We start from the raw sequence: 27506 nt of genomic DNA on the forward strand, positions 1-27506 counted from the left end.
TATATATATATACTTACTATATTTGATTGAACTTTTTTCTTTCTTTTTTTGAAAGACATACAAGTAAAGGTATTTAGTACATCCACTTCTAGGCTGGACAACTCCCTCTCTTCTACCTCTTACTGGAGCGAATTAAAAAAGATAAGAAGAATCTTCTTCTTTTGGTGGGAGAAGATGAAAATGAAGATGAATAAGAAAGAAAAAAAGGGTCAATCGTGTTAAAGGTGAAAGCTTTTCGTTAGTTCAATGCTCCTCACCTGATATAATAGGAACCTCATTTTGCATTCGGATGCTCAGTATATCAACTCATCTTCTCAGCGGAAGACCTTGAAAACTTTCAGTGGTTTGCCGATACCCGACCTCATAGAAGAATCATGAAGTTCATGGTGAGTAAAAAATATAAATTGTGTCAAGGTAATCAGTTTGTGACTTACTATATCGTTTACGTTCCAACTGTTGACCCTGCACCTCTCTTTCGCTAGTTATTGTTTAATTAACTCTCGCAACTAATTTACTGTGTACCGGGCGTGCGTCTTTGTGCAAGGAGGTCCGGGATTCTAATCCTGGTGAATGGACTCTCAAAACTTGAACATGTTGCGATGCTTCTGATTATAGCCGTAAACTTTAGGATTATGTCTCACAGAGCTTCGGTGTTGAAAATCTAGTTCTTGTTTGTAATGGAGACTAATTTGTTCCGTTGCACTAATATACAACTGCTCCTCTAACACACACGCTTACACATGTATAGTCGAATTACAAACTAAATCAATTTTTCTTATCAGTAGTAAAACGATAAAAGGGACATTATGACCACATGTGAGCTCCAATCGTTGCCACACTTACAAAGGGACACACACACACACAAACACACACACACATTGTTTCCAGGAGGTTCAAAAAGATTGAGCTATTCTTACTTTAAATAATGCTATCCCTAAATCTTGAACTTCAATTTAAAAAGTTGCTTCTGTTTTTGCACAGACTATACATACATAACTAGTGACTAGCGGACTAGCCTTTGGCGCATATAATTCCAGGTTCAATTTTCGGTAAGAGAGCATTGGACATACTATGCTGGTTTGGATTTCATCTTAATCTGCACTTCCACGTCTCGTATAGCCTTGTTACCTCAAAGAATGGTAAACTGCAACAAACAAACAAACATTAGTTAATCCAATGTTTAAGTGACAAATTACGTACTTGCAACAAGTGACGAAGAATAGTTTCACTAAGGTTCAGTTTCATTCTTCGATTCTTCTTTCGTTTTCAAAAAAATAAATAAATAAATAAATAAATAAATAAATAAATAAATAAATAAATAAAATAAAATAAAAAATAAAAATAAAAATAAATCATAATACTTATTATAATAGCAAAACAAGCCAGTCTTTGAGTAACGCTAATTTCTAATATTTAACAGTAGCGCCAATAGGTGTCGCTATCTACTCTGTCTGCCTGCTGCCTATGAATGAGGCTTGCTCCGCTACCGCTTGCTACTCAATGATTTAAATCAACACGATGTTGTGTATAACTAAGTTCTCCAAAAACTGCATAAATGTGGTGTGGTGAAATTCGAGATGGTTGGTTGGGCAAACTAATAAATAAATAAATAAATTTGTTAAATTTCATAAATAATTAGAGCTTTTAATTCATAAATTTCATAAATAATTATTTTAACCTATACTTGCTAGCGGGCCGAAGGATTGAAGGAAATAACTCGTAATAAATTTGTTAAATGCAAACAATTAGGGCCAATTAAGCATGATTTAGCCCATGGTGTGCAGCAGGTTGAAGGATTGAAGGGGATAAGTAGTAATAAACTTGTTAAATATAAACAATCATAGATTTTAATTAAGCATGATTGTAGCTTATAGTGTACTGCAGTTTGAAGGATTGAAGGGGATAAGTAGTAATAAATTTGTTAAATATAAACAATTATAGTTTTTAATTAAGCATGATCTTAGCTCATAGTGTGCAGCAGGTTAAAGTCTTGAAGGAAATAACTAATAATAAATTTGTTAAATATAAACTATTAGAGCTTCTAATTAAGCATGATTTAAGCTCATACAAGGGAATAACTAGTAATAAATATATAATATATAATGCTTTATATCTTTTAAAAAGAAGTTATTATCAGTAGTTGAAAAACGGTTAACTCATACCGATGTAACACATTAAAGTAAAAATTGGACCTGCATTCAGGAAAACATTTCTCAAAACGCGCATTTCTTCAACAATAAACTACAAACTTTTATTTAGGAACTTAAAAATACCCATTGAGGTCAGCGATAATTTCAGAATACCCCAAGGGGAATTCAATATACTAAGGGTGAAAAGCAGTACTTTGAATCTACATTGAGTTCCATGGAAGGTATGTCCGCGGGGGGGGGAGACTTTAGCTTTGGGGGGAGGACTTCCTGCTACGGGATCCTCTGTAATCATCACTGAGTACAAAATATATTCAAACATTATACCAGAGAGATTTAAATTCTAGCTTGATATATTCAAATTCTGTACAAGAAGAAAAATACTATATAAAATACATAGAAAATATATACAAGATAAATTTAATTACCATGGAACATGTATTGAAGCAAATACTGTATTACAATTGTATTTTCTTCTTCTTTCGTTAAAATAATATTGTAGCACTTTACCGGACTTCGGAAAAATTAGAAATAATGATCAAAACGTATTAAAATACAGAGTAAATTCAGAAGGATAAGATATTAACCTACTTAATAAAAATTATATTCAATATTCTAACAATAATCTAATGTTTAAATAACTCCAAATACGATTGAAAATATATGTTTTAAATTTATAATTATGGTTTTATGACAAACCATCACAAATAAACAACAAAGGGTACTATCCTAGTTTATGTGTCCATACTTGAATTCATGAAGTACGATTTCTTTTCTTCAGGAAATAAGACTACTGTGCTTTATAAATTGTTTCTTATGTTTAGGAAGGTTTAACTGTTATTTGACATATGTCGTGCGGACATATGCTATAAAATTACAATCCAGAAACTCTGACCAACTTGTGCTATGTATGAATGTTCTTTAACCAAGTGAGGGCAGGGATGGGACTGTGCTACAATGCAGGGATGCGTCCGAAATGAGCAGGCGCATCAGCGACAGTTGATATGTATATGAGCAAAGATACGCATTGTCTTACACACTGGTTTTATCATGTTACTACATGCCTTACGCTGTCAGACAGCTTTATCGTTCGGATATTAAATTAACGCACTGCATTGACATGAAAATTCAGTTCATCATTATGGACTACTATGTGCTTGAAAGCATCTAAACATTGTTCAGCGTAAGCTCTAAACTCCGATAAACAAAATATTTGTATCCTTCCGCTTGTCACAAATACGATTGGCTAGTGATGTTCACTCCCACTCCCCACGGGGAGGAACAAATTATACACGTGCATTTGACAATACTGTCTCGTGCTGTCCAGATACTTACAGCAGCAGTAGAAAAGAAAGGGAAAAAAACTCGAAAAATTAAAACAAAAATTGAATTTCGCTCGTAAATAATTGTTGCTTAGTGAGTAAATGTTTGCCTTGCTGGTGTTTCACCACAACACTCGCGGAACCGGGATTCATGCCAGTCATCTTTCAGACTTTAAAAGCATAACACCCGTCCACAGTTGAGTTGGCGCTAGAATTACTGCGCATGCTTAGTGTTTATTTCTATTGTTTCATTAGCCACACTAGATTGCAGTATTATTAGATAATCCGTATTATATTAATATAGCAGTTTTATATGAAGCTTCATAGTAAAAGTAATAATGCAATCACATGAACTATTTTGCGGAGGAGTACAAGCGTCGGTAGGACAACAGCAAATCAGCGAGATTTAGTTTCACGTGGCTTTGTTTATCGCAGTTTAGAGCTTACGCCGAACAATGTATAGTTCGGACTACGCTTTTTTAACATTATTAGGGATACCAGAGATAAGACCACCATATATGTTGATCACGAATATATTCTTATATTGAAATATTATACGATATTTCTTCTGAAAATTTTCCAGATCTATGGATACCTAAACTGAGATAGCATACAATATGATTTACAATATGGAAACGAACAGTGGCGTATTTAGGGGGGGGGCTTCCGGGCTTAAGCCCCCCCGAAATCTTACTTACTATAGTAAAGTATATTAAATATCTTGCAGAATTTTCACATTTTCAGGCAAAGCCCCCCCCCCGAAAGTTAGCAAAGCCCTCCCCGAAACAAAATCGTAAATACGCCACTGGAAACGAATATTAGATATGAATATTATATCTGTATTTGATAATGTTTTCTCATTTGAAAAGTTGCTGCTGTGATTCTTTTGTTTACAAGATCGTCACGTTACGTTTCTTTTACTATGAATTCAGTATTTCAATATGAATAAAAATTCTTATATGACAGTAAGGAATCCCTCTATTTGGAACAAACACAAAATATTGATGAATGAAGTCACCTATTAGGCACATCAATCTTTGCTTATTTTTAGTTATCGGTGAATTATTTTAAAACATTTTGTTTACAACTGAAATATCTATTTAGTTCATATTAGCTTTGATTTAGCAACTTAAAATAAATATAATACAGGCTCTGCTACATTGTGTTTTGCTCAGAAACTGAGATAACTGTTTTTCGGCATTTGCTCGAGGCCTAGGACATCTTTCGATTGTTACGATGCATAAATTAAAAAATTAAGAGAAATTTTGAGAGGTAATATTAATTTTGTGGTATATTTGATCAACCAACGTGTGCTGTCATCTTTCTTTACTACGCAACTGCCGAAGTTCGGTGCACACTATTGCCAAACCTCCACTGAGAAAGTAGCTCTCACCGTGGAATATACTGTTATGTAGGGGTATACCAGAATTATCTACAGTTTTCAGCACCTAAATATTTATCATACTCTTGCATTTTCAAAATCTGTATTTATTATTATTCGAGATCGGCATTCCTTTTTCTAGTGATCTAGGATAGCAAACATGTTTAATATAGCTCTGAGTGTAGAAATGGTTACACTTGACAGAAATCGGCATTGTTTGAATAAGAATCAAAAGTTCATTCATGTTCTGTATTGCTACAATTCCATGTTAATCGGCAGTACATCCAAAGAATAAGTTATATTGTGTATTAAAGAGGCCTATAGGTGCAGTGTCTCCTGGTTACGTCCTGTCATTTGGGTACAGTGGCGCAGGGGTAAAAGTGAGAGGAACGGGAGGACATCGTATACCTACTTCCATAAAAATATCTATGGCGTCCCCCACTTCCTAAAAAAATACAATGGGCAAAGATAGGCACGGGGGAGGACGTGACGTCCGTCATGTATCATCCTACCTTTTCAGATCCACTTTTACCCCTGCAGTAGCATCATTTATTAAGGGAATACTCGGTAGTTGTCACTTTGAGTTTTAGAAAAACGTCTTTTTTAAATTAATTGTATTCTAATCAAGGCCGGATTTAGACGGGCTGCAAAGGTGCACGTGCACCCCCCCCCCCTGAGTTGTAAATATACACTACCTAAAGTGAGAAACTAGCAGTGAGTTTTTCAAAATCAATAGTTTAAGTCAATTTTCTGAAGGTTGAAGGAAAATAATTCATCGAGAGTAGACACTTAGCATTTCCAAAGGAATTCCTCAATCACATCACAGATGCTTAAAAGCTTTTAAAAAACTCAAATTTAATTCAAGTGTACTGGTAGTTATTGGTACGGATGCACGCGAGACGAGACGAGACGCGAAATGGAAAAGTCTCGTCTCGTCTCGCAGCCTCAAATATTGGTCTCGTCTCGCATAAAATTTCGAGTCTCGTCTCGCGCGAGACTTTCTCGCATGGTCTCGCAGTCTCGCATATATTCTGGTCAAAATTTTGCAATGTGTTATTCTATGGCTGTTAATAAATGATGATGTGATATTCTGTCCGAAGGCAGGTATTTGACCTAAAAGTCCCTTGGCAAGCTGAATCCTTGGTGGTTTGCCATTGCTTTCCATGGGATGAATGTTCATAACATCCTAAGGAGACGGAACCTAAAGTTCAACATGGTATCCGAACTTGTGTCCCCTCCGCTCCAAATTAAAAGAAAAGTTGTGTTGGAATTTGATTCCTGGACCATTAATTTTCGTCAAATTAACCCTTTCCGGTACCCGGCTTTTTGGGCTATTTTTTAGACTTTCAGTCAAGCAGCTACTGCATCGTCACTATTTATCCTAGAATCATGGTTCATACCTCATTCTCTTCAGAATGGAGCTGGCTTTCAAATGGTATCACTTGCATGCTCATACCATATACCAGGAGCGGGAAAATGATGTCAAAGAGAAAATTACGGAGGGATTTTTTTCTCGCACTTTGGGCCCCTCTGGAGCGGCCCTGTGTGAACGTACCCATCCAAAAAATCTGATAAATAGTACTTGGTATACTAAATGTGTGTGCCAAATTTCAAGTTTCTATCTTGAATAGTAAGGTCGGAAGAAATTTTATCAGGAATTCCCACCATGCCCCAAATTACCGTAAAACACCATGATCTCAGGTAAAAAATTTCCTGAAACATCCCTAATTACCCTAGGGTCATGTTTCGCCCATCATTCTCTTCAGCCTAGAACTGCCTTTCAGGCGGTATGACTCACATGTCTCCATCATGTATCTAAGGCGGGAAAATCCCGAAAAAGGTATTTTTTGGGTCTAAATATCCTTTTTTTCAACTTTTAGCCCGTCTGGACCCCCCTGTTTTAACGCAGAGATATGAAAAAATCTGATAAATACTACTAGGTGGGCTGAATGTTTATGCACAATTCCAATTTTCCAGGTGCAAAAGTAAGCCCGCCAAATATATATATATACCGACAATGTCCCATATTCCCGTATACAGAGGGAAAATTTTAAACATTCCCTGAGACATCCCTAATTACCCTAGGATCATGGTTTGCACATCATTCTCTTCAGAATAGAACTGCCTTTCAGGCGGTACCATTCACTTGTCTCCATCATGTATCTAAGGTGGGAAAATCCCGTGAAAGGGATTTTTTGGTAAAAATTTCCCTTTTTCAACGTTTAGCCCCCATGTTTTAACACAGAAGTACGAAAAGAAATCTCGTAAATACTCCTCGGTAGACTGAATGTTTGTGCACAATTTCAATCTTCTAGGTGGAAAAATAAGCCCGCACAAAATAATACCGAAAATGTCCATAATTCCCCTATACAGAAGTATATTTTCATAAAAATTCCCTGACACTTCCCTAATTACCCTAGGATCATGTGTCGCACATCATTCTCTTCAGAATAGAACTACCTTTCAGGCGGTACCATTCATTTGTCTCCATCTTGTATCTAAGGCGGGAAAATCGCGAAGAAATGGATTTTTTGGTAAAATATCCCTTTTTTCAACTTTTTGCCCCTCTGGATCCCCCCTGTTTTAACGCAGAAATCTGGTAAATACTACTCGGTGGACTGAATGTTTGTGCAAAATTTCAATCTTCTACGTGTAAAAATAAGCCCGCCAAAAAATAATGAACATAGACCGGCCCCGCAATATTAAAAGAAAATATCACCTCCTATGTCTCGACGCAGGAAGGTGTGAAACCATATGTAAAGTCTTCTACAATGCCTCTGGACTTAAAAAAAAAAAAAAAAAAAAAAAAAAAAAAAACCGGACGAAAAAGTTCAAATAGGAGAGTTATAACGCAATGTACCATGAAATATCCCGTATGGTACAGATTGTACCATGGGATCCCCAAAGGGTTAATAGTAGGGGTGTTCGGAATTGAGATTTCAATTCCGGAATTCGGAATGTCGATAATTCCGGAATTTTTCGGAATTCCGTTTTTCGGAATTTCGGAATCTCGGAATTTCGGAATTTTCGGAATCTCGGAATTCCGGAATTTTCAGAATCTCGGAATTCCGGAATTTTCGGAATCTCGGAATTCCGGAATTTCGAAATTCCGAGATCCCGGAATTCCGAGATTCCGAAAATTCCGGAATTCCGAGATTCCGAAATTTAGTATCGTGTTCTGGATTCCGGAATTCCGATCTTCCAAAATTTCAGATCTTGTTTCGAGATTCCGGAATTCCGAACTTCCGATATTTGCAATGAAGTTCCGGAATTCCGATTTTCCGAAATCAAATCTGTTAGAGGCTCTATATTTTAGTATAGATATGTGGGAAATACCAACTAAAATGTTCGTTGTGTAACAACAGTAGTGCCAACATTGTAAAGGCCATTGTTGACTTGAGCGATTTCCAACATTTGAGTTGTTTCCGCCATACTTTGAATATTAGAGTAAACAAAGCCCTTGAGCTACAGGGACCTTCGGAAACAGACAAATTATGAGTCAAAGCAGGAAAATGAGACATGCGCTGCAAGAAGAGTAAGATGCATTAGGCCTTCTGCGTAAAATACTTCCGTCATGCACGCCAACAAGATGATTGTTTACTTTCCTTTTGATGCTGGTAGTTTTAACACGCGAAGAAGAAATAGCAAAAGTTCTGTCTCAAACAATATATAAAAATCTTATCCTTCAGAACGAAGAAACAGAATTATTAACTATGATTATTAATTAGAATTATTAACTATTATCGTCCTTACAAATGCTCTGTGACAGTATGTCAGCAGAAACATCTGTTACAGCGACGGACATATGCACAGAGAAAAATCCGTTCTCCGGACAGCGGTATATTGTACAAATATACGGTATCCTCTTGCTTACTATAGAAATCAGTACGGAGCATACGTTATCCGTATGCTACATAGGCACTTCCTTTAGATGTTACATCATGCCGTTGCAGGATGTCTGACATCTAACAGTTTTCCGCATATCACATGCATATACTTATGTTACCTTCGTCAGCTATATGTTATATACGTCCATTTGTATGCGAGATCCTGACCGCCTACATTGTTTCATACGGAAAGTACGTATAGATAGAACACTTATACAGAAAGTCTTATAAAACATGCGTTTTTAGTTATACGTCTGCTGTACGTTAAGTCCAAAAACTACAGGAATTACGCATGTAACCTATCTTTTTAAGTACGCCACCTACATTTTTTTCTCTCAGTGTGGCCATCATATGAACAAATTTCAAAAGATTTTCAAGTCGAAGAATCTCAACTGATAGACGATATATCATAACAAGATGAAGCAAGTACACAGGAAACATATCTTTCATTCTATGACTTTTTGACTGAAGAGGGAGATAGTGAACAGATCTTAGAAGCAGCCTCAAAGAAGATGAAAGAAGCATGAAAATGGAAATTTTGTCTCTTCTGAAATCGCGATTCGAGAAGGATGAATGAAGCAGAATTCTGTAGAAAATTTGTGCTTTCTTAGATCTCAGGTTTAAAGAAGATAATTTGGGTAAAAATATTGAGATAACAAAAGGTAGAGTACTGTATAAGTTGAGACTTATTCCAGCAGGAAATCCTAAAAAAGATAATCGAGGGAATGTTGGTACTAAAAGATTAGACAGTTGCCTAAAACGAACGACATTTGGTGACAGGATAAAGAAGGCAGTCACATAGAATAATTGAACCTGTACCTAAGCCTTAGGGATGCAGATTTGGAGGAAGAGCCACTACTTTGGTGGAATAATCATTCCCACCATCTTTCAAGATTAACAAAATTAGCGAGAAAATAATTGTATACACAAATAATCTTACCGTTGAGCATGCTGGGCAGTTAATATTTCTGCCCATGAACAAAGCTGTTGTCCCAAAAACATTTTAAAATACTATTGAATATATGCTAAATTTTCTCATTGTTTCACATCTCTGGCTTAGTATAACAGGGGATTCATAAATCAACACGAAGTACAGAGTCCGACATAATTATTCTATTTGGTCTAGGAATTAATTCGTGCGGGTGGACAAGAGATGGCGCAACGAACGGAGCGTCCCACAGTTCCGTGTATCCACACATGTGTTGCAAACCCCTGTCATCGCGTATCGTTCGTAGTATAGGGCAGTGGATTAAAGCGTCAACAACACCAGTTTGTAGTTAAGTGAACATGGCGCAATTTGTGCCTGATAAAGTGTTTTTGCGGGGTGTCCTGCTGCATTACTTTAACATGCAGAAAAGTGCGACTGAAAGTCATCGTATTTTGGTGGAAGTGTATGGTGACCATGCTCTAGCTGAGCGAACGTGTCAGAAGTGGTTTGCACGGTTTAGAAGTGGTGATTTCGGCTTGGCAGACCAAGAGCGAGCTGGACAGCCAAAAAAATTTCAAGACGAAGAATTGACAGCATTGCTCGAGCAGGATTCGTGTCAAACGCAGGAACAACTTGCAGCAGCATTAGGCGTTGATCAAACAACAGTCTCCAAACGCTTGAAAGCCATGGGAATGATTCAAAATATGTCACATTGGGTTCCACATGAATTGAAAGACAGAGACGTTGAAAGACGAAAAACCATTTGCGAATTGCTGCTTCAACGACAGAGCAGAAAGGAGTTTCTGCATCGAATTATTACGGGTGATGAGAAGTGGATCCATTACGAGAACCCTAAACGAAAAAAGGCCTGGGTGAAACCAGGTGAACCAGGTCCATCACAACCAAAACGAGATATTCACTGTGCAAAGATTATGCTGTGCATATGGTGGGATATGAAAGGTGTGGTGTACTATGAGCTGCTGCAACCGGGTGAAACTATGAATGGAGAACGTTATCGACGACAATTAATGCGTTTGAAGCAAGCTCTGGCCAGAACACGACCAGAATGGGAGAACAGACATGATAAACTTATTGTTCAACATGATAACGCTCGCCCACATGTCGCAAAACCGGTCAAAACCTATTTAGAAAATGTCGGATGGGAAGTTTTACCCCACCCGCCGTATTCACCAGACGTTGCTCCTTCGGACTACTACTTGTTCGATTGCATGAACAACGATTTGATTGGACAGCGGTTTACTTCTTCAGAAGATATCGAAACATGGGTCTCTGACTGGATCGCTTCCAAGGATGAGGACTTCTTTCGCCACGGAATCCGTACATTGCCTGACAGATGGGCGAAAGTGGTGGCTAGCGATGGACAATATTTTTTTTAAGGTATTTATGTATTTTGTGTTTGTACTACAGCTTCAATGTGTGCGTACCAACCGCACGAATTAATTCCTAGACCAAATAACATAAATATGTTTACTAGATTTATCATTTCTATAGGTATGCAAAGAAAGTAGACAAAATTACAACTGCGACCAAATAAATTTGAGTCTTCTACTAAATATATAAACTCATGAAAAGCATCGGATACTTATTTCCACTACCAGAAAGGATGAAAATAGTTTGTTTACATCTGGATATCAGCACTCAACAGAGAACAGCTAGTAATTAGTTATGTTCTCCTTTCTATGGATTACTACGATAATTTTTTAACATGACTGTACTTTTTTGTGCTGACTGCAGAGTTCATATTTCTCCACTCTGAAGAAGTTCTTTCAGATGGTCCTTACTTCTAATGTGATGTTTCCTAACACGATCTTCGAGCTCGTTCCAGATGTTCTCTGTAGGATTTAAATCTGGTGATTTGGTCGGTATCTTTAAAATGTGAGGAGTGTTATACACCATCCAAAGCCTCATAATTTCCGCAGTATACTTTGGATCATTGTCCTGATGGAAGTAATAACCATTTTCCAATTCTAGCTTCTGTGCATTCCTCTTAAGATTGTTTTCAAGAATTCTCTTGTATTCAAACTTTTCCATGATTCCATCTATAAGCACCAGTTCCCTAACGCCTGATGAAGCCATACATCCCCATACTATCACACTGTTGCCTCCATGTTTCACTGTAGCTACCATGTTCTTAGCTGTATTTGATAGCCTTCACACTGTAACACGTCCATCACCCTTGTATAAGCAGAATTTGTTTTTATCCGACCAGAGAACGTGATCCCAGAATTCTGTTGGCTTCCCCTATACAGGTTAACAAATTTTAGACTCTTTTTCTGATTCACACAATTGACATATGGTTTCCTCGTAGGAAAACTGGCATTGTAACCGGCACTATGTAAAACCCGTCCAACTGTTCCTGTGTGCATCACAGTGCCAGAATATTTTTCAAGGCTTCCTCTAATCTCAGATGCCGGATTCTGCTTGTTTGGCTCCTGTCTCTAGTAGTAAGTTTAGAAGGAGCGGCGTATCTCGGCTTATTCACAACACTATTAGTCTGTTTGAAACGCTGAATGATGGAGAACACCATGATTTTGCTTCTGTTGACTGTACTATCAATTTCGGAGAGGGGTTTGTGTTGCTTGTACAGATTAATTACAACATTTCTCTCTTCGACTGTTGTCTCCTTACCTTTACACCCCATGCCACTTGTGAATGCTTAGATTTACTCTACAATTGCGAGCTGCTGTTGCGAGGCACAGTATGAAATCAACGACTGTGTGGTGGGGGCATAAAACATGAATCCAGTCATGTGTCTACTCGTTTGGAGACGTTATGTCGTCCTATAAGTGAGACCGCAGGAGAAATATAGTAGACTCTATATATTGTGTGCTAAATACATGCATTATGATATTTTAAATATAGTTTCGGAGACACATAATGGTAACGTTTATATGTTTACAAATTCAACACTACTAAGCAAATATGATGTATGTTGTTTATAATACATACAATTAAATAAAGTATTAATTATATTATTCCAATACTTCTGTCGGTCTCTGTATCTGTTTTTTTCTTATTTTCAAAGGTACGGTAAATTTAAGCTATTGAGAAGGGCATAGTTACCAGTGTCATTATCACTGCATAGATGTATCTGTATATTATTCAAATAACATTCCCTTTGATTTCATAATGTTAATACATTATTTCAATATAATATTTCAATTAATATATTTCTTAAGTTTCATAATATTTCGTATTTAAAATGTTTGTACAGCATAACATTTTCTTAGTTTTCTAGTGTTACGTATTAAATATGCGTAATATATATTGTTATTATGTTATTTGTATAACATTTCCTTATGTTTCATCATGATAAGTACTTTTTATTTTAATTTGTAGTTAATGTACATTTCCATTCTGCCTTTTACATATGTCCTAGTAAAACTAACCAGACTGAAAACGCTATGAAAGGATAAAAGAATTTTCAAAAGTAACATTTTGTAGTAGAAATAATTTACAGATACAATCAGGTTTAATGGCATCCATCAAATATATAGGATATTATTTCTAATTTTTAAAACATTTATTCTTTTGAAAATTGTCGCGAACATAAGTATCCTCTCACGAGTCGGGATCGAAGAACTGATTTTATACATCAGAGTCCGACGAAATAAAGGTTGTTCTATAACCGCGAGTACCGTGTTCAGAAAAGTATTAAAATGTACAATGATAGTATTGGATTTGAGGTAATGTGTATTTTTTTAGTTTTTGTAAATTAATTGTAATAATGTATATTCTAATCTATGAAAATTTATACGAAATTTATATTGCATTAACCAACATCTTTAAACATAATAAGGTATTTTTTGTTTGTTTATTTTATTGATCTTATGAACAGGTAGCCTAACTTATAAGAGTAAGAATCCGCTATTATGTAAAGCTCTGACAGAAAAAATTACGGTAGAAACGAAAATTATAGGTTTCCTTTAAATTAAAGAAATTTGAGAGGATTAACATTTTATTGATATGGCATTTCATTATTACTTTATGTTGAAAGCTAGATTGATTGTATATTTTTCCACTGCTTTTACAAATATTAAATACAGTTATTACAAATATATATTACATTGTATTTCCAATCTTCCGCAGTTCAGATCTATCATATTTTTATTTCTTCTTTATATTAACGCAAAATACATTTCACATTAAGGAAAGTTTTCATTTTGTGTATTAAAAAAGGTATCATGGTATAATTGAATTAATTTTTGTGTCATGCTATCTATAAAAATTACATAATTATGGTATAGCATTATGCAAAACCTACGTTATGAAAAACTATTTGCTATCAGCTAGTTACGGGACCGACTACGTATGTGAGCTCCGAACCACATGTTTTCGTTGAAAAGTTGTTTTCTTAATACAAGAAAATAAAAACTAAGAAAACTATGAGGGAGAAGAGCTAGATGCTTTGTCTTATAAAAATGGATGTATGTTTGTTCCAGCATAATTCTGGAACACCTGAAGCAATTTCAACCAAATTTGGTACACATATGACTAAACTAACTAACTAATTCTATGGCCTATGGAACCCGGAGGTTCAATGCCGCGTTCACAAAAGCTCTCCACTGACTTCTATCCTTAGCTAACTGCATCCAGTTTCTACTTTGTATTCCAATCTCTGCGAGATCCACCTTAATATTGTCCTCCCATCTGCGCCTAGGTCTTCCTAATGGTCGTTTTCCGATTGGTCTTCCAGTCAAGATTGTGAAAGCGTTTCTACTTTCTACCATTCTAGCTACATGACCTGCCCACCTAAGCCTCCTAGACTTGACGACCCTAACAATGTTGGGTAAACCGTATAAATTATGTAGTTTCTCGTTATGAAGTTTCCGCCATTCCCCATTCCCATTCCTCTTGGGTCCGAATATTCGTCTCACGATCTTGTTCTCAAATACTTTCAGTCTATGTTCTTCCCTCAGTGTAAGCGACCATGTTTCGCAACCATACAGAACAACAGGGATGATTATCGATTTATATATTTTAAGCTTCAAATTCCTCCACAGAATTCGCGAGGACAACAGAATTTGCGCCGAATAGTAACACGAATTCCCTGCTTTTAGTCGACATTTAATGTCTTCGTGAATATGATTTTCCTCGGTTAATATTGATCCTAGATATTTGAAACTATCCACTTTATCAAAAGTATTATTTAATATTTTAACGCATCCACAATTTTCCGTATTACGGTCCCGACACACTTCCATGTATTTAGTTTTCTCTGCATTTACTTCTAAATCCATGTCCCTGTAAGCGTTTAATAAGATCTCTGCATTTCTTTCTATTGTTCTCCTATTATCCTCTATTAAATTTACATCATCAGCATATGCCATAACCTGGTGAATACCGTTCAACTGTAGGCCCTGGTTGCTATCTTTGATTTTCCTTATAGCGTATTCCAGAACAAAGTTAAATAATAATGGCGACAACGCATCTCCTTGTTTCAGGCCATTTTCGACGTGAAAGTTCGTGGACAAAAATTTTCCTACCCGGACTTTACTTTGGGATTCATTTAAACATATCTTAATTAATCTAATTAGCTTTCTCGGTATTCCAAGTTCTGTAAGAACGTTGTATAATATTTCTCTCCTAAGCGAGTCGTATGCCTTTTTAAAATCTAAAATCTCTTCGTGCGCAGAACGAGCATTTCAGCTACGTACCCAGAACCTGGCTTCTAAACATTAAGGAGTACGAGGGTGAATATCGGCTCAAGTGTGCAAGTAAATATATAGGTAATGAATACGAAACTCGCAATCTATGGCTTCACCCTGTTTCTAAGTTTTTCATTTTCTATATGTCATTTTGAAGTCACGCAGGGAAGAAACTGGTCGACACTCTATCCGTATTGCACTAGTGACCCAGCTAGCAACGATGTATAAACATGTTAGAGCCTGCCCTTGGATAGAACATTAGAACAAGACAAGAACCAGTAAATGAAGTCTTTACACTTTGTTCAATGAGTCCTTCTGCTCAGCTCTTTTCGTTCTGCAGAAAGACGGAGTATTGCCGCCACTGACAATGAGTAAAAAAGAGTAAGTTTCATCATTACATTGTCTGCGTGTTGATGTCTATCTCATAATCATGTTACTTGAAGATTTCAGATGCTGACATTTCAGCACTCCGAGATTCCGATATGCTGGATCGACGTACCGTTATTGGGAATTTCGAATTTCAAAGATTCAGAAGTGCTGAACCGAAGTCCTCATATTCTGGAATTCATAAATTTCTAGCTGAAGTTTCGAGATTCCGGAATTCCGAGTTTTGGAAATTCCGAAATTTCTGACTGAAGTTCCGGAATTCCGAGATTCCTGAATTCCGATATTTCGAGGTGAACTTTCGGAATTCCGAAATTCCGGAATTTTGAGATTTCGAAATTTCGGAATGAACTTCCTGGATTCCGAAATTCCGAGATTACGGAATTCCGAAATTCCGAGATTACGGAATTCCGAAATTCCGAGATTCCGAAATTACGGAATTCCGAGATTCCGAAATTACGGAATTCCGAGATTTCGGAATTCCGGAATAACTAAATTTTTAATTCCGATTCCGGAATTAAGATTTTCATTCCGAAGTATTCCGGAATTCCGGAATCCGGAACACCCCTAGTTAATAGTATAATTTGCAGCAAAACCAGCATAAAATGTTGCTGGATCCAACATTGTTTTCCAGCTTAGAGGTCTCCAGCAATATTTGGCTCTTCTAAAATATCGTCGCTACTATCTACATTTACACGTTTTGGTCGTTTCCTTGAAGGGTGACTTTCCATTATAAAGATGTTTTTATACCACCAAAAGCGCTTGTAGACAACAAAAGAATTCCTCACAACACCATACGACCCAATTCTTTTGGTTCGTTCGCGCTTGTAGCAATGTTGCATTATCGCATTTTATCAACTTTCGCTTTCAACTTATATAGTGTTGCCAGATCTAGAAAATAAAATTACTGACAGATATAGGGCCATTCTTACCATCTCGCATCAAACCTATAGGGCCATCCTACCAAACCAGTGTTTGAATTAAACTTCCGAACTAGAGGGGGATGTTTTTGATAAATATATAGAAAGAAAATACTTAATCCATGTAAAAATATCATGTTATTTCTGCGAGCCGGACCCGGGATAAACTTTGACGAGAGGGGATTTCCCCGCCATCCCCCAACATAAATCGCTAGTAGTAATGTGAAAAAGACAGAAACAACAGAAATATCACATTTTCTAGTAATAGGGAGTCTTATTCGCTTTTCAGACTAAAAAACAGAAGTTCATGTATTCGCAAAATAAAGTCCTAAATCGATGTTGTAATAAATTTCCAATTTACAAAGTTTTTCTTTTTTAATGATGTTTAGAAACTAAAGAAGGCTTTAATTCTGAAAATCAACCTTGAATAATAATAAATCTCATAAAATGTCTATTGCCCCAATCACTTTTTTGTTCCTGGAAGCATTAACGCTCAACTTAGAAAATTCAATAAATGTAAAATCACTAAATATATAATTACATGTAATTCATAAATGTTGCGAGACTTCTCGTGCGAGACTTAACTGAGTCTCGTCTCGCATGGTTTAGTCTCGTCTCGAGTCTCGCATAAAATTTTCAGTCTCGTCTCGTGTCTCGCGTGCATCCCTAGTTATTGGTGCACCTCCCCTCAGAGAATCCTCGATCCGGCCTGATTCTAATATACTAATTAAAATGTCATGGACAATTATGTTCTCAAACATAATCTGGAATTACGCTCTTGTGTCCCTGGGATGAGCATCTTCTACATCAATAATTTATATGTCATTGCTCTCCACGTATTGATATGCTATTGCCCAAAATCCTGGGATTAAAATGGAATCCTCAGGACACATGTGTCAATATGAATCCAGTGACTCCCATTTCGTCTTATAGATGACGACTTGCCTCATTAGCCAAGTCGACACAAAATATTTACCTTAAAAATCGTTTTCTTATACCGGTATTGTTTCTTCAGGTATGGCTTGCTAAGAATTTTAACTTTCTTTCTACCAATTTAAATGTTTCACGTTATTTACCTAGTGGGGTGTAAATGCACCCACATAAGTATAAGTAACCATTTTCAATAAAAAAATATTTTTTTATTATAGTACATAAATGTTGAAATGTGATTTTTATTTCATAGTTAATATTTAGACATAAAATAATGTAATATATTCGTATATTTTCTCACAAATACAGTAAAGTTTGAATTTTGTGTAAAATACAGCATGTTAATATTTCTGTGTAAACAAACAAGATTCCAATATAGTTACAAAATTACTTCCCTATTATATACTCAAATACAGAAACAAGTAAGAATATTCCTTCATTGCAGACATTAACAGTCTTCGCATACCATCTTGTTCGTTAAGTGATCTTTGCAAAACTCCTACAAACGTCACATTTTGTTCGAACCTTCCTGATTCTATGCTTCCATGTTCGAACCATTACTATGCCTGACCCGAACAAGAAGCAATATCACGAAATATCACCTTACAAATCTTCAGACTAATACGAATCTTGCAATCCAATCCAGTATCTGACAGTTTTGATGTATTGAGTTCCGGGTTCACATTACAGCCCTTGCCTCACATGTGAAATGAATCAGCATTTGTAGTAGGACAAATCCAATAGTACTAAAAGGTCTTTTATCTCTAACATTGGAGAGAAGTAAGTTTGTGTAATACCTAAGACTCTTTTACCTTCTAAACAGAGCAGAAGACAGAGAAGAATGGTACAAACGTTGTACCACAACTTAACACTACACTTTCTTTTCACCAGCTAGCCGACATTAGCAACTATCCGAAGAGGGTTACGCCCTCTGTAGGGGAAGAGATGTTAGAATATTATCACTACACTTCCGTATTTGTGCATGATAATTATACAACAGGAGCAATTAAGTATGAAAAACAAGCTAAAATGAGCTACCATATAGTGGTTGTTGAGGAAAACAATGCACATTTAAAAAGTAACATGATTTACCAAGTGGGGTGACTTACACCCCACTTTAATAATTTGTAAATATCTAGAAGACAATTCATTTAGTATAATTGCCTTTCCCGTAAACATATTTAAAACAAATGAATAATAAAAGTCGTTGAATCTCATCTTGTATAAATATTAACAACAAAATAATTAACACTGGCGTGTTTGCTCCCTACTTGGTAAAATCAAGGTTTAGTAATGATCTCCGACCCAAATGTTATTGGAATCTATTTCTTGATTTATCCGACTAGTTTCATCATTTACTTTTGCTGCAATTTTCATGTAAAATCGATATATTATTGACAGAGGACTATTATCTAAATGGATACTATTTTTATATTGCAGTCTTATTCGAAACAAAAATGCATAATGCTTTTAAGTCATGTTTTTTAAAAAATAAACAATATCTTGCTCTTTCATCACAAATTAGTTTACATTGACTACTCTTACTAAAGAATGAAGTTCAAGTTAACACTCCTTTAAAGACATATAACAAGTAATTTATAAGTTACTGCTGGAAACTTCTCTGTCAGAAGAAGAAAAGCGTTATAACTAATTTCGTCCCATTCCTAAAACCTTAAATGGCGGCCCTGGCTATGGCACGCAAAGGATTTAATCTTCAAAACCTTTAAATCTGATTCTCTAATGAAGAGAGCTACCAGAAAGCCTATTCTTCGCGCGAAAGAAATTAGGTTAGTTCATTTGATCACCTTTCCCCTCAGCTTTGTTATGATGTGGAATGGAGTCATAGAGAACTTGAATGGTAGAAAATGAATATTACAGCATACCAAGTACAGCGCGTCACTTAATCCCGTGAGGAAAGATGGAAGCAGAAATCTGCCCCCCATTCGTATATCCGAAATAGATCACAGATGTTCAATTATGTTCAGGTCCCGGGAATTGGTCGGGCCAGGGGAAGTGTTAACTTCACCCTGACGTTCCTCAAATCACGCTGCACCAGTTCCAACTATGTGAATGAGCACATTATCATTCTGGTGTATGACGCAAATCGCAGAATCAACATTAGGACCATAAGATTCACACGTTGTCCTATCACGGGCAGTGATGAGAGAAGTAAGCGTCAGCACAGGATCCATTGAAAACCTGGATATTATAGCTTTTAAGGCCACTATCATGTTTCACGACTGGGCGGAGACATCACGGATCATATTCTTCGCGCGTATGCCACATATAAACACAACACCTGGTTTGGAATGAGGTGAATGATGACTCTTTTGATCGCATTACACGTTTCCAGTCATCAGTGGCCCATATTATATGTTCGTAGCATCATTATCGATGTGCTAAATTATTATGGTTCTTTATTAGCACTTCCTCCCATTGAAATCGACACCGTATGCCCATTTCAAGTAACTCGCGGCGGACTGTAATTGACGCACATGGTGTGGGGGATGCTGCTTAAGCTCCTCATTCACTTCCACCGCAGTTGCATGATGGTTCTTGAGTGTCAATTCGGTTTAATGCTCAACAGGGTTTCTCGCTGATAGTTTTCGTGCGATCATTGCTTCTCTTCGCAAAGGTGGTTTCTCTGTGAGTTTTCTTCGCTGTCATCCCCTTGGATGCGACACACTCAACGCACTTGGTACTTTCGTCACGATCTCACTATACTGGTTCAGCACCAAAAAATTTCCCTCTTTGGAAATCAGAGAGATCATCCATTTTACACTATCATCGTCTGCTCAGTTCACTGCATAATAACGTTCTACGGTTCCTCACGTAGTACAGAATTTAGCTCAACACTACCTCCAACAGCTCGGCGCGGCGGTCGCCCCCTGATCTTTACCAACCAAGACATTTGATGTTTTCCCAATTCCAGATTTCAATTAAATTGATATGAACCTGCGCATGCAAGATATTTCTGATTTCAAAATACTTGTTTATGCAAATTTGATATCACTCGAATCACGTAGAAGTTCACATAATTGCTTCCAAACAACTTTCCACAATCTCAAAACCTACGCATCCACCGATTCATCCCAATCCATGTAAATCGTTAGGCTAAATCGATCATCATCACTCGGAAATCAATCTTTTTAAATATGCGAATGTTAATATATTTTGTCATAATTGAGATCAACTTAAATAATTTCCTTGCGTCAGGAATCTCAAGAATTACCGCGTTTCGTGAAAATTGTTACTGAAATTCATATCTCAAAATGTATTTTCTTTTTCTTAGCTTTTTTTTTTTAGTCTTAATTGTAGAGGATGCAGAAAATACGATTCACATAAAGTATTCATATTTCGAAAGTAACTATAAATTTCAAAGCTTTCTGCTCAGATGGCGATGTATTCTTCACTCGCATACAATAAGTAGCAGGAATCACGTGTAAACCACGTGAAGGAGTTTGGTTTGTATGACGTCATATTTTCTGAATTGCTACTGAAACCGGAAGTGGTAGTAGATTAGAGAAATTTGAGCGGAGAGTAAATTCTCCATGTGAAGTTTTCGAGAAAAATGAATTCTTACGACTTTAAAAATTATGTCATTCGTTACAAGTGAAGCTGATACTTTTCATCCTGCTGAATAGAAACATACGTATACTGTTACATATTAAAAGAGTGATGTTTGATTTTTCCTAAGAGTACCACATATGTTCCTAGTAGTTACATATATCGAACTAATACTGAGGCACATATTAGTAGGAACATTTATCGTAACATCATACGAGCCTAAAGCGTAGAGCTGCCAGATATTTAGACTAAAAATGTTGGAACGGTCTTTTCCCATTCTGGCTAAAGGCCCTCCAGCTCTTTGTAGAAAATATTTTCAACGTTCTAATTAAAGTTCTGCCTAATCTGTCGAGACGGTAATAATATCCAGGGAGGGATTTATTCAAGGGAATTTTTCTTTAGCAATTGTAACAGATTCTGTAAGTAAGAAGAGTAAATATTCCTTCAAGTTTCATAATAAATTTTTAGATATTATTCTACTTGTTTGTCGGTAAAATGACTAGGATACAGTTCAGTTATTAGGAGTGTTATTCGCATCTACTTTATTAGAAATGAATGTAACTTTTTTAAAATACCTCAAGGAGAATGGAAAATTGATTAACTGAGATTAAAATTGATTAAAATTGAGAATTATGTATATAAGACAAATCAGCTGATAAGGTGATGCCGAAAAAGCAGTTGTGATGTAGAACACTAAGATTCTTTCTTAAGGGCCGCTTTATCCATCCTCTTGCATTATTTAGTTAATATATGGCCAAACATGTCTTGAAGATGTGAACTGTCTTCTTATCAGAATTTTCATTTAATTTTACCGCTTGCACCGCCCTCGTAAAACAGACATTATATCCATGAGTACCGATCTGCATAAAAACACTCTAGGAGTCTAGCTTTTCGGTGCTGCATTTCTCTCTCTCTCTCTCTAAAAAAAAACAAAAAAAAAAAAAAATCCTCACCGCATAAAATTGCTTGTTTCCAAAGATTAGGCAGAATAGGAATTAGACACTACGGGAATTCCAGTTCTGTCTAAAGATAAGATTGAAAATATTTTCTACAAAGTGCTGGAGGGCCTTTAGGCAGAACGGGAATAAATCACTGGGACACCACATGAAAATTTATGTACTTGCTTTTCGTTCCTATTAAACTAATTTACTAAATAAATACATGTGTTGAGATCCATTATTTTGAACCTTGTGTTCTCATGTAAGCAAATTATGGAACACGAGATTAACACAGTTAAAGAAACATTGTTGGTGTCTATTTATTTTTTATTTAAAATTTTCATCGGTGGATGTTGCACATGTGCAGTCATCTTAAACGAAAATTCCCTTTATTCCTTTCCGAAAAATTAATCTTTTCCCATCGATGTAAAGAACTCAGCGATTTTGAGAGGTATGAATTGTTACTTAACTAAATAAACTACTAACATTGACTTCTAATGTGAAGTTAGTTTCACTTTTAAAAATTTTGAAGATTTTTTTTTTTTTTTTTTTTTAAGAAAGCACTGCCTCACATTTTCGAGAAAATAATAGCTTTAGGAAAATAAGTGTGATTTTGTCTTTTAAATAGGTCGTCGCGCGACCCATTTTTCTATTTAAAAAATCCATGTGAATTGATGGCCATCTGTAAGGAAAAAAATGATAGTCATCTTTATGTGTGGAAAATGTGGAAAATTTCAACACATCTTTAGGCCCCCGATTTGAAGGATCGCATCTAAAGCTGGATTTTGTGTTTCTCATCTCCTATGTCGAAAAATGTTTACCGATCCTCACCCCCCACGTACAAAATTTTAACTCAATAATAAAAAAATAAACTTATTTATGCATATCTGTGTTTCAACATTTTGAAAAAAAAATAAAAATTTAATTAAATTTCATTTTAAATCTGTTGTAAAACATACTTGAATTGTTAGAAATTTACTTTTCTTTTAAAATAAATACGTTACAGAATGATTAGTTTCATTTTTATATCATGTATTAGCGCAATAATAAAAGAAATAAATTTTGAATTGTTGTCTGTAATAGTGTAAATATTAAAACACCAGAAAAATCACTAAAACGAATAGGAATTTATCCTGAAATTCCTCTACTTTTCTATTGTAACATAAAATGATCATTTGATTTTTTTTATTCACACTAAAATCATAAAAGTAAATGAAACAGGGAAATGGCAGGGCCAGATTAAGGGGGGTTTAGGCGGGCAATAGCCCCGTGCCTCCAGGTGGACAGGGGCGGCCTCCACTCTTATCAAAATCTTAACTGGCTATCTAAAAGGGGCTAAGAAGATACAATCATCATCATAAAATATGACCAAAAATATTACCAAAAATTAAGACATATTCCCTTAATTTTCAAACTGTACTTTCACAAAAATGTATTAGGCGAACTCAGTAAGGGCCACATATTTTTTTCTAGACCCGGGCCTCCAGATGGGTTAATCCAGCCCTGGCAAAAGGGAATTATAAAATATAATAACAAATTTGGTTTATGGTTTTAATAATGTTAATTGATGCGTTGGATGGCGTCTTCATCCCGGCGAAATTAAAATACCGCTAATTTTACAGTAATTATGTGATATTTTCAAATAGATAAAAGATAATTGAAATATGAAACAAGAGCGCCCTAGACAATATTATTTTGCGTGAGGTACCGTTATCACAAGTCACCTAGTGGCTTTCCGTTTTCAGATGTTTAGAAACGCGAAAAATAAGTGCCGATTTTCAAAATGGCTCGAAATCGAAAGCAGATAAGTGAGTCGTGATAACGGTTTCTCATGTAAAATAATATTGTCTAGGGCGCTCTTGTTCCACATTTCGATTATCTTTTATCTATTTGAAGATATCACATAATTACTGTAAAATTAGCGGTATTTTAATTCCGCCGGGATGAAGACTCTTAAGTCATTTCCGTGAACTTGAAACCATAACCTGTTGGATGGCAAAGTTGCATATCTCAGGGTAAAAGAACCAGGCCCTAGGCCAGAAGATGGCAGCACAAGGAACTGATTTTCTCCGATTTTTCAATATCGATTCTAATAAAAGTTTCAATATCTCAAAATGTTTCAAAACTGACCTACGCCACTTTACTATCTAACGCCTCAATTGTTATTATTACTATTATTCAACTTTTGCAATCTTTCTTCGTTTTGCTTATTAACGTGTTGCCCCTAAGAACGTTGCGCTCCTAGCCCCGAGATTAGTGGTAAATCCGGCCCTGGTCGCATCTTTCACAAATAAAGTAATTCTCAAATTAATTAACGGGGAAGGATATCATTTTATGGAAAGGCGAGCCAGCAAATATATAAGGCCAATTTGAGAGCATTACAATTTATCCACTGGACCAGATGATATATGTAGGGACTTATTACTTATTATAGTGTTTGTAATAAAATCGTATAAATAAAATCTGCCTGCAACAGACACTTATATTTTAATAATTTATGCTACAATTCCGGCATAATATCATTATATTCATCAGACATATTATTTCTGTTTCTGATGATGGCAGTGATGTATATTGCAGATAGTGTAACTCAGGAATCCGTCTCTCTCGCACAAGAGCAACAACGTATGACTATTCGAATAATTCTGACAACCCTGTAGGTGAGACAGTTCTCCGATTTTTTAAATACTATTGAAGAAGAATATATTGTAGAATTTATAAAACTACTTGTATAAAGATAGGTAAATCCCATGGGTTTTGTTAACAACACGGTAACGAGTAAATTTCCATCATGAATTGAATTACACACATTATTCTTCAATTCTTATTGTTCTATTCCAGTGTTCTCTGACCTGTGTTTACAGGTCCATGATCAGTAATCGTTTTCTGTTACGTAGCTACTTACTCATTTCTTGAAACTTATTTTTGTCAAAAACATCAATCACTAAATTATCAAGGTTGGAATCAACAAGGGGAATTAGGAGAATTTCCCTCTCTCGTCAAGTAATTTCCCCGACTCGCAAAGAAGAATCTCTTTCTTGCCGGGGAAATATTTCTCACATTTTATCGTAGTGTAAAAAAATCCTGGACATATATATATCTGGAGAAATTCCCGTCACTCTCATAAACTAACTCGATTCAAACCCTGGTAGTCATACTTTACTAATCATTGAGTAACCATGTGCATTATTTATGCTACAATATTACGATAACTATTAAAAATTACTACATGCAATAGCTGTATGGTTCCGAAACATGGTCGCTTACTCCGAAGAAAGAATGTAAACTGAAAATATTTGAGAACAAAATTCTGAGACGAATATTCAGACTCAAGAGGAATGAGGAATGGCGGAAACTTCATAAGGAGGAACTACATAATTTATACCATTTACTAAACATTGTTAGTGTCATCAAATCTAGGAGACTCAGGTGGGCAGGTCATGTAACCATAAAATGGAAAGAAGTAGGAATGCTTTCAAAGTCCTAACTGGAAGTCCAATCGGAATACAACCATTAGGAAGACCTATGAGCTGATGCTAGGACAATATTAAGATGGATCTCGCAGGAATAGGAATACAAGGTAGAAACTGGATCCAGTTGGCTAAGGATAGAAGTCAATGGAGAGCTTTTGTGAACGCGGCATTGAACGTCCGGGTTCCATAGGCCACAGAGTTAGTTAGTTAGTTTAGCTATTGTAGTATATAGTCTTAATTTGAAGTCAGACTTTTTAATCAAAATATGTTCCTTGCTACCACACGTAAACAGTCTGACAACTTCAAATTTCCATCATAGAGACATTCAATATACCTCCGGTTCTGTAACGAACCAAATTTTAGATTTGTTCCATTACAGAAAAATAAACTCTAACTTCCCTTTGAATAGCTTCGTCCCGGTGAAATAAGAAAAATATTCAATTTAGTATCTTATGTCAGAGATTATTTATTCTAAGAAATATACGATGGCCTTTTGTTTAATGTAAAATTTTAAATACTTGTACCATACTACATATATATATATATATATATATATATATATATATATATATATATATATATATATATATATATATATATATATATATATATATATATATATAATTTATCAATGAATAATTATTTTAATAATGTTACCAATAAAGATAACCTAGGTAACAGAATATATAGACTTTGATATATTTTTCCCTGTAAAATACATGTAAAGGCTACATTAGAAAAAAAACTAGATTCTGAAATGTTATTTGCCGGTATACAGAAAATACATAAACACCAAAATTAAAGCACCATAGGCAGCAAGAAGTACTGATTTGCTATCCAAGAAGATGCCACGAAAGGAATAGGTAAAAACTTATTTTTTGAATTTTTCATTGTACATAAGGATTTCAATCATTATAGCTTTCAACAATACCATAATCGCAAATCCCGTGTAGAACATATTCAACTTTACTGGCAATTCCTCTTTATACAATAACACTCTAACCCAAATCTCGATAGAAATCGAGAAGTATGCGGTATATGTACCTGTAAGTGAAAAGACCCTCTATAAATGTTCTATGATGCCAGCCCACCCCAGTGCTAGAACAATATCAGCGAGTCTCAGTATATTATTAAATTTTCATCCATGATTTATTAATTATTATAATTGAACGTGTGTAATCCACTGAATGTTCAATATTTCATAAAATATGTTTCATCAAATTTATATCGCTAATTAAAATGATTTCATATGCATAATATGATAAATATGTATTGATTCCGAAAGAATGTAAATCGGAAATATGATTAACGTTAAGAAGAAGAAGAAGAAATGGTATACAGATAGATTGTCGTCGAATATGTAATATGTTTTCTATATAGTTACGGATTGTTTGACAAGTTAATTAAAGGCAATTGAACCGTTTCAGTGCAATCAGACATTTTATTAAAATATTAAAAATATAGTTCGAAATGATTAACAAAAATGAAAATATGTTCGAGTAAATTAAGTCCAGGGCCCCCAACTGCTAAAACCTCACCTAACGATATGCTCTAATCCTTTATACCATCACTGTAAGTACCTGTACTGAACTATTTATCAGTAATTTAGTTTTAACTATTATGTATTTTTTTTAATTAGAATGTGAGTATGATGACGTCGAGATTAGATTGTATTATACTAAATACCATATATGAGCTAAGTACAGGAAATGTTTATAAATTAGCATCTGCAACTAACATCTGCAATTAGCATCTAGATGTATAGTTTATGGAAGGAAGCCACAGTGATTTTATGGAAGGAAGCCGATTTGGTAATCAATAGTTCGAGCGAGATATATACCGAACCTTTTATATGTGAATCTGGCGTTTGGAATCCTTTGCATTAATCATGTCTGTGGTCCAAAGTATAAATGTCTCCTGTGTTCTCAGTGTTGCCTTATAGATACCTTCATACAGGTGT

General features: G+C 35.5%; 1 protein-coding gene across 1 annotated transcript in view; it reads left to right on the forward strand.

Moving 5' to 3' along the window:
* Positions 1-241: 241 nt before the first annotated feature.
* Positions 242-27506, forward strand: part of LOC145695022 (uncharacterized) — a 43714-nt gene continuing 16449 nt past the window's right edge. The window contains exon 1 of the mRNA XM_081771851.1: positions 242-386. Within this exon, the coding sequence (XP_081627977.1) occupies positions 375-386 (12 nt within the window). The 5' untranslated portion in view covers positions 242-374. The remainder of the gene's footprint in view (positions 387-27506) is intronic.

Source organism: Thermobia domestica, chromosome 9 (genome assembly GCF_964235325.1).
Source record: "Thermobia domestica chromosome 9, izTheDome1.hap1.1, whole genome shotgun sequence".
In the NCBI taxonomy this organism is placed as follows: Eukaryota; Metazoa; Arthropoda; class Insecta; order Zygentoma; family Lepismatidae; genus Thermobia; species Thermobia domestica.